General features: G+C 43.7%; 1 protein-coding gene across 1 annotated transcript in view; it reads left to right on the top strand.

Annotated features, from left to right (window-relative positions):
- The first annotated feature begins 2,465 nt into the window (after positions 1-2,465).
- The window catches only part of LOC138748025 (microtubule-actin cross-linking factor 1-like), a 163,052-nt gene continuing 149,997 nt past the window's right edge, over positions 2,466-15,520 (top strand). The window contains exons 1-4 of the mRNA XM_069907726.1: positions 2,466-3,103; positions 6,378-6,606; positions 6,839-7,155; positions 8,011-8,178. Of these exons, the coding sequence (XP_069763827.1) occupies positions 3,047-3,103; positions 6,378-6,606; positions 6,839-7,155; positions 8,011-8,178 (771 nt within the window). The 5' untranslated portion in view covers positions 2,466-3,046. The remainder of the gene's footprint in view (positions 3,104-6,377; positions 6,607-6,838; positions 7,156-8,010; positions 8,179-15,520) is intronic.

Genomic DNA, 15,520 nt, shown 5'->3' with positions numbered 1-15,520 from the left:
ACAGTGATTTTAAATGATCACTGGAGAAGGGTGTGGAGCTTCATGATTGGAGGTTTGCAAATGCAGTTCCATTGATTATACAATGGCACAAGGTGCAGGCCAAGTAACTACCTTCCAGTAAGTTTGACCGGTGATAGGGAAAGTTATGGATAGTATGTACAAATATCTGGATAGGCAGGGATGGATCAGGGACACCCAGCCCAGATTTGTGAAGGGAAAGTCATGTTTGATGAATCTTGTTGAGTTTTTTGAAGAGGTAACAAGAAAAGTGGATGATGGTAGGGCGGTTGACGTGATCTATTTGGATTTTAGTAAGGCTTTTGATAAGGTTAGTAAGGAAGGTTCAGTCACTAGGGATTAAAAAGAGATGGGTTAAGAGGTGGCAGGAAGATAGACACCAGAGAGTCATGATGGACAACTGTCGGTCAGCATGGAAGTGTGAAAGATTAGTAAACTTGACATGAAAATATGAAAGATGGTGAAACTAGTACAGACACATGGAGTGATGGATTAAACCAGTATGAACAGGCTAAGCATGGAAATTAGAATGCAGGAAGCAGAGTCAGCCTATGTAAGATAAGAATCTTCTAGTCTTTTCGACAGGATCAGTGAGCCCACCATATGAATAAGATAAGGAGAGGCAAGGAATAATAGAATGTAGGAAGTTGAGGTAGTCTGGATGAGATAAGGGTCTCCTAGCCCTAGACAGAAGTACCAAGTTCTACATATATAATTAGTAAGCCTTACACAGATTTATCAAGTTATGCATATTAAATTAGTAAACCCTAGTCAGGATTAGCAAACTCTGCATATGAATAGACTGTAGCTCTGAGAGTCGGAAAGGTGTGAATGGGGACAAGGGCAAGGTTGTGAATAAGGACAATGAGGGTAATAACATGATGAGACACTGACAGGATACCCCCTGGTCCTCCAAGTTCACAGAAACTGCACGTAGGGAGGAAGGATTGCCTAATGCCAAACCCATCCAGGGGGAGGGTATTCCTACACTGAAATTCACTGTATAATAGTTGGGTAAGCCCCAGTGTATGTGTGTATTCTCAGGGTAAGGGGAAGCACGCAACTTTGCATTGTTGTAAAATAAATGTTCTTTGTTCTCAATTTTTGTCTCAAGCAATTTCTGTTAAGGTACTTCTATTTCTAACAGAAGCCTGTGCCAAGCGGTGTGCCTCAGGGATCAGTGCTAGGTCCCCTGTTGTTTTTCATTTATATTAATGATTTGGATGAGGGGATGGTTAACTGGGTAAGCATATATGCAGACAATATGAAAATAGGTGGATGGTGGATAGTGAGGAAGGTTTTCTTGGATTACAGAAGGATTTGGTTTGTTTGGAAAACTGGGCTGAAATGTGGCAGATGGAATTTAATGTAGACAAGTGTGAGGTGCTGCATTTTGGAAAAAAATAACCAAAATGTCTATTCCATTCATAATTGTAAATGCTTCTACCAAATCCCCTTTCAACCGTCTACATTCTAATGAATAAAGTCCCAGTCTCCTTAATCATTCTCTGTACCCTCGATGTTAAGGAAAGAGCATTGAGGAATGCAGAGAAACAGAGGGATCTTGGAGTTATGGTACAGAGTTCCTTGAAGGTGGATTCCCATGTAGAAAGGGTAGTTAAGAAGGCATATGGTATGCTGGCCTTCATAAAACATAGCATAGTGTATAGTATCTGCGAAGTGATGTGACTGTTTAAGGCATTGGTGAGGCCAGATTTGGAGTATTGTGTTCAGTCCTGGTCTCCAAATTATAGAAAGGAAATAGATAAGGTGGAGAAGGTGCAGAGAAGATTTACAAAAATGTTGCCTGGCTTACAACATCTAGAGTGTAGAGAATGATTAAGGAGACAGGGATTTTAATCATTGGAACGTAGACAGTTGAGAGGGGATTTGATAGAGGTATTTAAAATTATGAAGGGAATAGATAGACTAGACATAAGTAGACTCTTTCCCCTAAGGGCAGGGGAGGTTGGAACAAGAGGGCACAAGTTGAGGGTAAGGGGGCAAAACTTTAGGAGAAATGTTAGAAATCTCAGAGAGTGGTGGCAGAATGGAATAATCTTCCAGAGGAGATGCAGCAGGGTCCTTTCTGTCATTTAAGAAAAGGTTTGATGTGTACATGGATATGAGGGGGTTGGAAGGTTATGGGCAGAGAATAGGAAGGGGGAAACTAGTGGAGGTGTTGAAGAGAACCGCCACAGACACAAAGGGCCATTATGGCCTGTTTCCATGCTGCCAGTTGTCATATGGATATATGTGACTGAAGATTTTCCCAACATTTTCTGGGAGACACTCTCATTATAGGGTAGGCCACAGACTTTGGGAACAAGACAGCTTGAGGAGTGGAGTCATTGTAAGAGTGATTGGCAATGTGGGAGCAAACCTGAAGAGGGTGGTGAGAGTGGCTTTGCACTAGAAGAATTTTGGGCAAGTGGGAAGACAGCTTTTTATGATGGTAAGGAAGGAGCTAAGCGGAGGGAGAGTGAAGTGAAAGGGGAGGGAATAGACGAAGGGGCCTGAGAAAGGGAGGCTGTGTTAGGGAGACATCAGCAGGGAAATGACGAAGCAGAATTCCGTCGATGCCCATGTGTGTTCGGTTAAAGAGAGTCGGTGGGCCTGTCAGTGTATATGAGGCTGGTCTTTAGTATTTTCCATCCTTTTCTTATTGATCCAAGACTGGGCAAGATGTGTTGCCCATATGAATATTTATATGAAATGGTGTGGAATGGCCACTGTTTATAAACAGGAATCTTAAATTCAAGTGGTTTCGCATCCTCCTCAATCCCAAGGGTTTGCAAATAGATGAGGGAATACGGAATTGCTGCCAGGAAAAGTTCAACATGTCTTCAAACTTACAGGATTTTGCAATTTGTAGGCAACAACAGAAGAGAACCTACAAAAACATCAGAAGAAAGTAGGTGATCTTTTGAAATAGTTGGCAGTCGAGGGTCACTATGGAGTTCATATCACCGAAGATGAAATCTATGCTTTAGGTGATGGTTTCAAGCTGGAAGAAGAGGACGATGTGATGTGGTCATTTGCTGAGATGGGCGAAAGACTGAATGACCACCAGCAAGGCCTGAAGGTATGAACACTTCCAGTTGTTTTGGATAAGTGGATGTTCGAACAATTGTAAAAATATTTTGGATTGGACTTTTCATCAGAACCTCTGATCAGTGCAGATTTGATGAAAGGCTACTGACTTAATTTAACTTAAATAATGACTAACATAATTTACAAATAATGTTGAATTGAATTTTGACAGTCTTCTCCAAATCCTATTCAAAGATCGATCAGATCCTCTTTCTAACTCAGCCCTACTTTCTGTTCTTTGCTCTGGCCCAGTCACGCACGTGATGAGAGATGATGGGAATATGATTAACTCACTAGTGAAGGGGCAGTGATTGACGATGGTCACAGAGGCCCTGCACTAACAATCTCACCATGGCAGCTTCTTAACAAAAACTCTTCACCTCAGTAATGCTGTTTTCTTATATAATGAGGATATTGATGTTGTAAAGGGAAGAACCTCCTCTCCTATTTTGATAACTCCAGGCACCCACTCATGTGATTAACTCTTTATAACCCATTGAATTGGCCATGCAAGCTATTCAGAACCAAAAAGGGATGAGAAAGCATACACCACTGGAATGAATTGTGGCATAGCAACGTCACTGTTCGTCCACTCAACCAAGCCAGATCTTTGTGTAGATCAGGTGATTGGTTTGGAAAAGAGAGTGAGTAAGGTTACACCCCCTCACTACCACAATTTACCTGTTGTTGAGGCATCTGTTGGTGACAGCAGGAGCAGAAAGATCCATCCCATGTTACTCCAGGGGCTCCCTCAATTGTGGTGTGTGGTAGCACCATTGTGCCAAATGGGATAGATTCAGAATAAATTGACAGCTGGAATCACAGTGGCGAAAAGGTACGATGGGCCTTTAACATTTGCAGCAGGAAAGTGTTACTTACCCATTTGATTTTATCAAATGCTCCCATTACTCCCGTTAGTGCTCCCATTACAACCAAGCCAAATCATCACCATGGTTTAATAGGGAATGCAGATGCACATACAGGGACACATGAGGTGCCAGACTGATAATCTTGCAACACTGGACAGTGGGCACGCAATGCAGAGAAAAAAATAACATTCCAAAGACAGAATTAACCGCAGATGAAATTTGAGTTCTGTCGTCCTTCTGGCTGGGTCATGAACAGTAAACAGGAAAAGAGGGACCAAGGGTCTCCTCATTCTCAGTGGAGGTAGGCCTCAGCTTCTGAATAACAACATTGGGGTTAAGACACTTTCTAGCATGTTCCATCAGTTTCTTCCGACACCATCACAGAAATCACTTTCACCGCATTTGATCTACTGAGGAATACCAAGTGCAGCAGACAAATAGGACCAGACTCCATCACATTCGAAGTACTGGAGAAGTTCAGTCTAGATTTTTTTGCACCTCTTGTCACAGTTGATCCACTGACATCCTTCTGACAAAGTGGCAAATTCTTCAGATATTTGGTCCATCTACCAAAAGCAGGACAAAGCCATACTTTATTGAATCAGCTGCCCAATGGAAAGTGTGGCCCACACACTGTGTCATAAAGTGGCATTGTTCACCAATAACCTGCATAATGGTATTTCAATTGGGTTTTGTCACATGACTCCAGGTCTCCTTCTCACTCTGGTCCTAACATGGACCAGCCACTTTGAGTACTGTGATAACCAAAGCAGATCAGAGGCTACCTGTCAAGCAGTAGGTGGCAAACCATTGCTCTGCACTTGACTGGATGAGCACAATTCCCAAAGGGCCCAGGGACCTCAACAGCAGAGCAAAGCAGTTGGCTTGATTGGCCCTCCATTCATTCTCTCCACTGAGGTGGTCCTGTATCCTATCAACGGAGTGAACGACATCTACTCGACTCCAACAATATGTCCAAAGAGGTGCCATCTGACATGGAGAAGGATGTGCGGTAAGTCCGTAGGAACACTACTACCTGCTGATTCCCCTCCACACTCCTCTCCCTTCTAACTAGGAAAGATATTGCCATTCGTTCTCCATCTCAGGGGCTAAATTCAGAACTCCCAAACTTGAAACTTTGTAGAAGGAGCTTGACAAGTAGCATGACAGCTATTCAAGAAGGTGGTCCATGATGACATTGCCGGCAGTGAGGCAGAACTAATCAGTTTGGGCCCTGGCAGGGATACCTGCATCTTGAAGCACTAATGTGAAAGTGATAACTACCCAGAATGTTTTCACTAAAATGGGGATGGATTTTCATGTTTGTCATTCCATAATATGCAGTGTTCAAGTCAGATTTTCATAGTTAAAAAAGAGCAAAGATCTTTAAACATTTGCCAATTGGTGTTATCTTCTTTTAGTAAACATTGCTTAAAATGTATGCAAATTATTGCCCTGTGTGTGCTTGACAGCCTGTTTTGTTTTGGAATAAGGCTACTTGAATAAAGTCTTGTAAATACCAAAGGATGTTGAACAAAATGGTAAAGATAAATACAATAAAGTCACTGTTATGCCTCTGTGTGGGAGGCTCCTTAAATAACTTAGAGATGTAAGATTCAAATAGCAGAAGAGATTTTACTTGTTGATGCCTTCCACCATTCCAGGAAATGTTCATACTCACAGTGGTGCATGACATTTACAACAGTATAAAGGGTGTGTTATCTCGTCAGGATCATGTGAACTCTTTTGTAACTTCCTAGGAATACACCCTTCTCATAGTCGTAACTGTCGTGCACTACTGTGGGGCGTATGTATATGAATGTGAGTGTGAACAGTTTCCTGAGATGGAGGAAGGCATCAGTAAGTAAACTACCTTCTGTTATTTGAATCTTGCATCTCCAAGTTATTTAAAAAGCCTCCCAGGTAACACGGAGACAGAACATGTTGGCAGCGGTCGGTAGAAGAGAACAAGAATAAAACTATAAAATTGATTGGAAGTCACTGAAATCTGAAGGGGAAGAAGAGAAAAAGTATACCTAAAAATGAATGGCTGGTGCAATAGCAGTTCACTTCAGTGATGGATGGGAGGCTGAAGACATTGTTGAATCGTTTAAAACGTTTCAGCAGAATTGACGGGGAAGGGATTCATCCTTTGACACAAGCAAAGAATTTTTGATCAAGGTAGTTGATTAAACCTCCGAAAGGATAAAACCATTTAGGTTTCTGGACTTGAAATACGTTTCCTGTGTGTATTGAAAGTGTTTTGGTACACTGATTTTTAATAAATTGGGAAACCTGAATATTTTATTTCAATTGCAAATGCAATAAATAGAAGCCTTACCTCCCCCAAGACAACTTGGAGCAATAAAAATGAACCTAGGCTTGTTTATTTTCTAGGAACATTGCCAAAAGTTGTCCTGGAAAGAGCAAGAGTTGGTTTTGGTCAAAGAGGCAGCTCAGACCTTCCTGGATCAAAATGTCCAGGACCCTTTGCGAGAAGAGGAAGATGTACTGCAGGAGAAATTGAATGTCTTGATAGAGGAGTATGAATCCGCTTTATCAAGTGCAGATTCTCAGTTAAACGTGATTGTGGATCTGCATATAGAATTGCAGAAGTTCCGAAAAGGTGAGAGAAAATATTCATTTATTTTCCAGATTACTATAAAATACTATTTACTGAGAGTTGAAAAGAATTCTAAGTAAGACAACAGAAAGCTACATGTGGTTTGGAATAACCCCAACTTGTAATTATTACAGGATCCTGTCAATGTGTCAAAGTCTATATAATCTGGTATTTTTTGATCATTTTGAATGCTTTAAAACATTTAAATATTTGACCATTATATTCCTTGAAACAGATCACGATGAATTCGAAACATTCATGATTCATTTAGAGAAGGAACTAGCAAAGATAAAAGCTGGGGAATTTGACTCCAAGTCATTGACATTCAAACTTAAGAAGCAGCAATTCCTCTTCAAAGATCTTCAATTTCACAAAGGGGATCTAAGACACCTCAGACGATCTTGGAAAAGTGTCTTCGATGCTGCCTTTCACTTTGAAATCAGGAACGCAATTGAAAGCTACAAGATCCAAATTGATCCTGATGCCATAAGCCAACGTGTAAAGGAGACGGTTGAAAGCGACGATGCTCGTTTCAACACACTTCGATCAGAAGTATGACATATTTCCATTTTTTTTAGACTAAACATTTAAACTCCAATTTTATTTAAGATCAGTAACTTGAGAGCATTTTGATAGACTGAGCAACTTGTGTAAGTTTTAGTCTTATAAGAGTGGCTCTGGAAAAGGTTTGCAGCTATGATCAATAATACCCATAAAGAACAGGAACAATAATCAAATCTTTCCAGTATTGTGGAGCTCTCTTGGTGGCCGAACTCACTCAAGTTGGACAGAGACCATTGCAGAAAATAAATCGTGATCTCATTTCCTTTTAATAAAATCAAATGTCAAACAGATCATAACTGGTGAAGATTTTCCAAACAGGACTTCCATGTGCATTTGTCACTGAACAAGGTGTAATGTGTCCATTCCACAAAGGTCACATCACTGGTTCAGTATCTCCTAAACCCAAGGGTGATGCTTGAATGTCATAACAGAAATGCAGTGTTCAGCTGAAACATGTCCAGCCCAAAAAAGATTTCTGTCAAATCTTCACTGACACACTAAATTTGTGAAGGTTTTCAATGCTTCTGATATATTCCTGATCATCATATTTTTTTTAAAGCAAACTCAAAATAGTAATTAAAATAATTATTGACATAAAAAGAACATGGAACAGTACGGCAGGGTAAAAGGCATTTCACCTTTGGTGAGGTGTGAACATTGCCTTTTTGTCTGTGACCCTCAAAAAACGATGCTGGGAACAAAAAAATGATAGTTGGCATAAGTAATGGACCAGTAATGTATCACTTGACCCATTTGGATCGATTAGACACTCGATATTTGATAGTATCACAAAATCGTACATTTTAAAAATCCACATACTCATTCATTTCTTTCACTCTATAGTGCATTGAACTTGGATCCCGTCTTGGCACAAAGTTATTTCAACAATGGCAAGAGAAGGCAGATGAGCTGTATTTGAGCCAAGAGAGCGTAGAAAGAGAAAGAAAAATGGTTCAGCTGGAGGACATCTCTAATCCAGAAATCTTGCAGCAAGAACTTGAAAATATCATGGTAAATTAAAGTTGTTATTTCATAAATCACTGTGTAATGTTGCTTATTCTAATTTAGGAGTAGAAAGATGAATGCTTTGAAATAATGTTAAAGTCCACATCCTATAACAGTGGCTAAAGCCACATGGGAGGTTTGTAAATTTGGCACCTGAAATAGGAAGCTGAGCTCCATCCATTCCACCTTGATGAGGTTTTAATGGGAGCCTGATGAAGAGCCAACAGCCAATTTGCTTCCAGATGGTGGGGGCGAGATTGGAAACTGTTACAAAGAAGCCAAACAGTTCTGCTCTCATTGTGTGTCTATTTTCAGTATGGGTTTCCTCAGACCTTATGTTGCCTGTATCCATGTTTAATGGGGGCCTGGTGACTAAGGATATGGTGGCAGAATTTTGGACGACCTCCAAGATTATAACAGCAGAGCAAAACAAGTCAGAAAATCATTAATGGGATCATCAGGTGCAGAGATATTCTGTGCTTCTTTTCTTTGGCTTGGCTTCGCGGACGAAGATTTATGGAGGGGGTAAAAAGTCCACGTCAGCTGCAGGCTCGTTCGTGGCTGACAAGTCCGATGCGGGACAGGCAGACACGGTTGCAGCGGTTGCAGGGGAAAATTGGTTGGTTGGGGTTGGGTGTTGGGTTTTTCCCCCTTTGCCTTTTGTCAGTGAGGTGGGCTCTGCGGTCTTCTTCAAAGGAGGTTGCTGCCCGCCAAACTGTGAGGCGCCAAGATGCACGGTTTGAGGCGTTATCAGCCCACTGGCGGTGGTCATTGTGGCAGGCACCAAGAGATTTCTTTAGGCAGTCCTTGTACCTTTTCTTTGGTGCACCTCTGTCACGGTGGCCAGTGGAGAGCTCGCCATATAACACGATCTTGGGAAGGCGATGGTCCTCCATTCTGGAGACGTGACCCATCCAGCGCAGCTGGATTTTCAGCAGCGTGGACTCGATGCTCTCGACCTCTGCCATCTCGAGTACTTCGACGTTAGGGATGAAAGCGCTCCAATGTATGTTGAGGATGGAGCGGAGACAACGCTGGATAGTGAACCTGGTGTAACAGTAACTGACACAGTTCATCACTGTTAAACACTCTTCGCATCGTGAACCTTGTGTAATAGTATCTGAAGTAGTTCATTACTGTTAAACCTTCTCCCCACGGTGAAACTGGGGTCCCATTATCTGAAAAGTTCATCACTGTTAAACATTCTCCGCACAGAGATCCTAGTGTAATACTATCCGACGCAGCCCATCACTGTTAATCCTTCTCCCCACTGTGAACTTGCTGTAACAGTATCTGACACAGTTCATCACTGTTAAACTGTCTCCCAACTGTGAACCTGGCGTAAAAGATCTGACACAGTTCATCCCTGTTAAACATTCTCCGCACTTTATCCAGAGGTCACAGAACCTTACGCAGTTCATCACTATTAAACTTTCTCCCCACAATGAATCTCGTGTAACAGTATCTGACACAGTTAATCACTGTTTATCCTTCTCCGCACAGAGAACCTGGTGTAATAGTATCTGACACAGCTCATCACTGTTAATCATTCTCCCCACTGTGAACATAGTGTAACAGTACCTGACACAGTTCAGTTCATCACTGTTAAACCTGATCTGCACCATGAACTTTGTGTAACAGTATCTGAAATAGTTCATTACTGTTAAACCTTCTCCCCACTGTGAACCTGGTGCAACATTAAGTGACACAGTTCATCACTGTTAAACTTTCACCCCACTTTATCCTGGGGTCGCAATAATTTACATAGTTCATCAATGTTAAACCTTCTTGCCACAGTGAATCTCGTGTAACAGTATCTGACTCAGTTCATCACTATTAAACCTACGCCTATTCTGAGCCTGGTGTAACAATATCTGACACAGTTCATCACTGTTAAACATTCTTCGCACTGTGAACCTGGTGTAACAGTATCTGAAAAGGTTCATCACTGTTAAACCTTCACGCCACTATTAACCTGGTGAAAGAGTATGTGATACAGCTAATCACTGCGGAACCTTCTCCCCACTGTAAACCTGGTGGAACGTGTTGTGAGAAAGTTCATCACTGGTAAAAATTCTCCCGACAGTGAACCAGGTGTAACAGTATATTAAACAGTTAATCACTGTTAAACCTTCTCCAAACTGTGAGACTGGTGTAACAGTATCTGACACCGTTCATCACTATTATACATTCAACCCAGTGTAAACCTAGTGTAACAGTATCTGACTAAGTTCAGCACTGTTAAACCTTCTCCGCACTGTGAAACTGAGGTCACTGTGTCTGACACAGTTTACCACTGTTAAACATTCTCCCGAATGTGTACCTAGAGTCACAGTATCTGACACAGTTCATCACTGTTAAACTTTCTCTGCACTGTGAAACTGGTGTCAAAGTATCTGACACAGTTCAGCACTGTTAAACTTTCTCCCCACTTTATCCTGTTGTCACAGTACCTTACACAGTTCATGAATGTTAAACCTTCTAGCCACAGTGAATCTCAGGTAACAGTATCTGAATCAGTTCATCACTGTTAAACCTACGCCTTCTGTGAGCCTGGTGTAACGATATCTGACACAATTAATCACTGTCAAACATTCTCCGCACAGTGAACCTGGTGTAACAGTATCTGAAACGGTTCATCACTGTTAAACCTTCTCCCCACTATGAACCTGGTGAAGTAGTATGTGATACAGTTCATCCCTGGTGAACCTTCTCCCCACTGTGAACCAGGTGTAACTGGATGTGACAAACTTCATCACTGTTAAACCTTCTCCGCACAGTGAACCTGGTGTAACAGTATATTAAACAGATCATCACTGTTAAACCTTCTTCAAACTTTGAGCCTGGTGTGACAGTACCTGACACCGTTCATCACTATTATACATTCACCCCACTGTAACCATGGATACCCACTCTTTCCCCCCATTTCCAAATCTGTTTCCCACTTTTCCCCACTGTTCCCCCATTCTCCACAGTTCGCCATCTGTTCCACTCTGTACGCGATTGCACCAAACACTTTTCCACAGTTCTTCAATGTTCCCCAATTTTAACCAGGTGATCCCACACTGTTCCCGACTGTTCCCCACAGTTTCTCTCTGTTCCCCACCTTTTACACAATTTTGACCACCGTTCGCCGCATTCCCCACTGTTCCACTTTGTGCCCCACTGCTCCAAACTTTTCTCCACTGTTCCCCCGCTCTCCACACTTCGCAATCTATTCCCCACTGCTCCCCACTATTCCACTTTGTTCACCACATATCTGCAGTTTTCCTAGATGCCCATCTGTTCCCTCTGTTCCTCAATGTTGCCATTTGTTGCCCACTATTCTCCACTTTTCCCCAATTGTCCCCAAGGGTTTCCCACTATTCCCCACTATTGTCCACTCTTTTGACCACTGTTCCCCACGTTCTCCACGGTTCACCATCTGATCCCCACTGCTCTTGCCTGATACCCGCTGATCCCCAGTGTTCACCAATGATCCCCTCTCTTCCCCATTATTTCGCAATCTGTTTTCAACTGTTCCCCACGGTTCCTCTCAGATCTCCACAGATACCCACATTTCTAAAATGTTCCCCACTGTTCTCCAGCTGTTCCCGAATTGTTTCCCTTTGTTACCCCATTCTCAATTGTTCGCCATCTGTTTCCAACTGTTCCCCACTGCTTCCCACTATTCTGCTCTGTTCCCCACAGCACCCCTCTGTTCTTCACTGTTATGCAGTGTTCCTATCTGTTCCCCCTTATTCCACTCTGCTCCCCTCTGCACCCCATTATTCCCCTCAGTTCCCCGCTGTTCTCCACTGTTCTGCAGTTTTCCCTGCTGTTCCCATCTTTTCTCTCCATTCTTTAATGTTCAGTGCGCCCTATCTACCAGCTGTTCCCGAGATGTTCCACAAATGTTTTCCAATGTTCCTCACTGTTCCCCACCTGCCACACACTTTAACCACTCTTCCCCACGATTCGCCATCTGTTCCCCACTGCTCTCCCCTTTTACGCTCTGTTCCCCACTGTTCAGAATTATTCACTGTTCCCCACTGTTTACCAATGCTCCCTTCAGTTCCCCACTGTTCCCCAATTCCCCACTTTTCCCCATATTGCCCACTGTTCCCCACATTTCTTCACTCTATCCCACTGTTCTTGACCTGTTCTGCAACTCTTCCCCACCAAACTCTACTGTTTCCCATCCGTGTTGCACCAGTTCCCCACAGTTCCTCCCCGCATTCAATCAGTTCCACAGCTGTTCTCCCTGCTCCCCACTCTTAACATAACAATTACAGCACGGAAACAGGCCATTAGGCCCTTCTAGTCCGCACCGAACCAAACACCCCTTTTTAGTTCCACCTCCCTGCACAATGCCCATAGCCCTCCATCTTCTTCTCATCCATATACCTGTCCAACCTTTTCTTAAATAATACAATTGACTCCGTCGCCACTATTTCTCCCGGAAGATCATTCCACACGGCTACCACTCTCTGAGTAAAGAAGTTCCCCCTCATGTTACCTCTAAACCTTTGCCCCTTAATTCTTAACTCATGTCCTCTTGTTTTAATCTTTCCTCCTATTAACCCTCTTTTCTCCAACATTCTGCAGTGTTCCCTACTCTTCCCATTTTCTAATTGTTACCGCCTGCTCCCCACTATTCCCCTCCAATCCCCATTGTTCTGCAGTGTTGCCCACGCTTCCAAACTGTTCTCCATTTCTTCCACACTGATCCCCATCCATTCAAAATAGGTTAACCAGAGGTCCAAGCTGTTACCCAACAGTTGTCCCCCATTCCACCACTGTTCTCCACTGTTCCCCACATTTCCCCATGTTCTCCACTCTTCACTGGTCCCCACAGTTCCGCAGCAGTTCACCACCATTTCACCACTGTTCCACACTGTTGCCACAGTTCTCCAGCGGTTGCACATCTCACCTCCACTGTTTCCCACTGCTCCTCACCACTTTGCCACTGTTCCCCACATGTTCCCTACAGTTCCACAGCTGTTTCCCACATTCTCCACTGTTCCCCACATAGACTCTAAAATGCCCACTATTCATTAAAGTTCACCATCGGTTTTTCTCCCGTTCCCCATTACGCCCAAGCATTTTCCACCAGTTCCCCACTGTTCACCTGTCCCCCACAATTCCCCTCATTTCCCAATCTGTTCCCCACTTTCCCCACCGTTACCCACATTTCCTTAGGTTCTCCACTGTTCACCATCTATCTCCACTCTTCTGCAGTCTTTCCCCACCATTGCTCCACTGTTTGTTACTGCTCCCCATCTGTTCACCACTGTTCGCCTTCTGTTCCCTACTGTTCCACAGCTTTCTTCAACATTCCACAATGTTCCCAATGGATACCCACAGTTTCCCTCATTTCATGATCTGTTTCCCACTTTTCCCAACTGTTCGCCATCTATTCTACTCTCTACCACACTGTTTTCCACAGTTCTTCATTATTCCACAAATTTAACCAGCTGATCGCACACTCTTCCCCACTGTTTCTCTCTGTTCCCCACCTTTTACACAATTTTTACCACTGTTTCCCATATTCCCCACTGTTCCACTCTGTTCCCAACTTCTGCCCACTTTTCTCCACTGTACCCCCGCTCCATCGTTCGCTCTCAAATCTCCACGCTTCCCCACTATTCACCACATTTCACCATCGCTTTCGCACAAGTTCCCCACTGCACCCAAGCATTTTCCACAAGTTCCCCACTCTTCACAATTTCCCCCACCATTCACCTCATTTCCCAACCTGTTCCCCACTTTCCCCACAGTTAACCACATTTTCCCATGTTCTCCACTGTTCGTCTTCTGTCCCCAATCTTCTGCAGCAGTTTCCCTCCATTGCTCCACAGTTTCCCACTGCTCCTCACCTGTTCCCCAATGTTCCAATCTGTTCCCTACTGTTCCACAGCTGTTTCCCAAAAGTGTCACACTGTTTCCCATGGATCACCACTGTTCCCCATTTCCAAATCTGTTTCCCACTTTTCCGCAATGTCCACCCATTCTCCACAGTTCGCCATCTGTTCCACTCTCTACGCCATTCCACCAAACTGTTTTCCACAGTTCTTCAATGTTCCCCAATTTTAACAGCTGATCTCACACTGTTCCCGACTATTCCCCACTGTTTCTCTCTGTTCCCCACCTGTTACTCAATTTTGACCACCATACGCCGCATTGCCCACTGTTCCACTCTGTTCCCCACTGCTCCCAACTTTTCTCCACTATTTCCCCGCTTTCCACACTTTGTAATCTATTCCCCACTGCTCCCCACTATTCCCCTCCATTCAACACATTTCTGCAGTTTTCCCAATTCCCCATCTGTTCCCTCTGTTCCTCAATGTTGCCATTTGTTCTCCACTATTCTCCACTTTTCCCCAGCTGTCCCCAACGGTTTCCCACTGTTCCCCACTATTGTCCACCTGTCACACTCTTTCGACCACTGTTCCCCACGTTCTCCACGGTTCACCATCTGATCCCCACTGCTCTCGCCTGATACCCGCTGATCCCCAGTGTTCACCGTAGATCCCCTCTCTTCCCCATTATTTCGCAATCAGTTTTGAACTGTTCCCCACTGTTCCTCTCAGTTCCCCACTGAACCCCACATTTCTACAATGTCCCCCACTGTTCTCCAGCTGTTCCCGAAAGTTTTCCCTCTGTTTCCCAATTCTCGATTGTTCGCCATCAGTTTCCTACTGTTCCCCAGTGCTCCCACGGGTTTGTTCTGTTCCCCACTGCTCCCCTCTGTTCTTCACTGTTGTGCAGTGTTCCTATCTGTTCCCCACTATTCTACTCTGTTCCTCTCTGATTGCCATTTTCCCCTCAGTTCCCCACTGTTCTCCACTGTTCAGCAGTTTTCCCTGCTGTTCCCATCTTTTCTCTCCATTCCATAATGTTCAACGCGCCCTATCCACCAGCTGTTCCCGAGATGTTCCCCAAATGTTTTCCAATGTTCCTCACTGTTTCCCACCTGCCACACTCTTTTAACCACTCTTCCCCATGATTCGCCATCTGTTCCCCACTGCTCTCCCCTTTTTTGCTCTGTTCCCCAACGTTACGAATTATTCACTGTTCCCACTGTTTACCAATGCTCCATTCAGTGCCGCACTGAACCCCAATTCCCCACTTTTCCCCATACTCCCCAGTGTTCCCACATTTCTTCGATGTATCCCACTGTTCTTCACCTGTTCTGCAACTGTTCCCCACCAAACTCTACTGTTTACCACCCGTGTTGCACCTGTTCCCCACAGTTCCTCCCTGCATCCAATCAGTTCCACATCTGTTCTCCCTGCTCCCAACTCTTTCCATCTTTTCTCCACTATTCTGAAGTGTTCCCTACTCTTCCCATTTCCTAATTGTTACC

This window comes from Narcine bancroftii, chromosome 13 (genome assembly GCF_036971445.1).
Source record: "Narcine bancroftii isolate sNarBan1 chromosome 13, sNarBan1.hap1, whole genome shotgun sequence".
Taxonomy (NCBI): domain Eukaryota; kingdom Metazoa; phylum Chordata; class Chondrichthyes; order Torpediniformes; family Narcinidae; genus Narcine; species Narcine bancroftii.
This window is presented reverse-complemented; position numbering and strand designations above follow the sequence as displayed.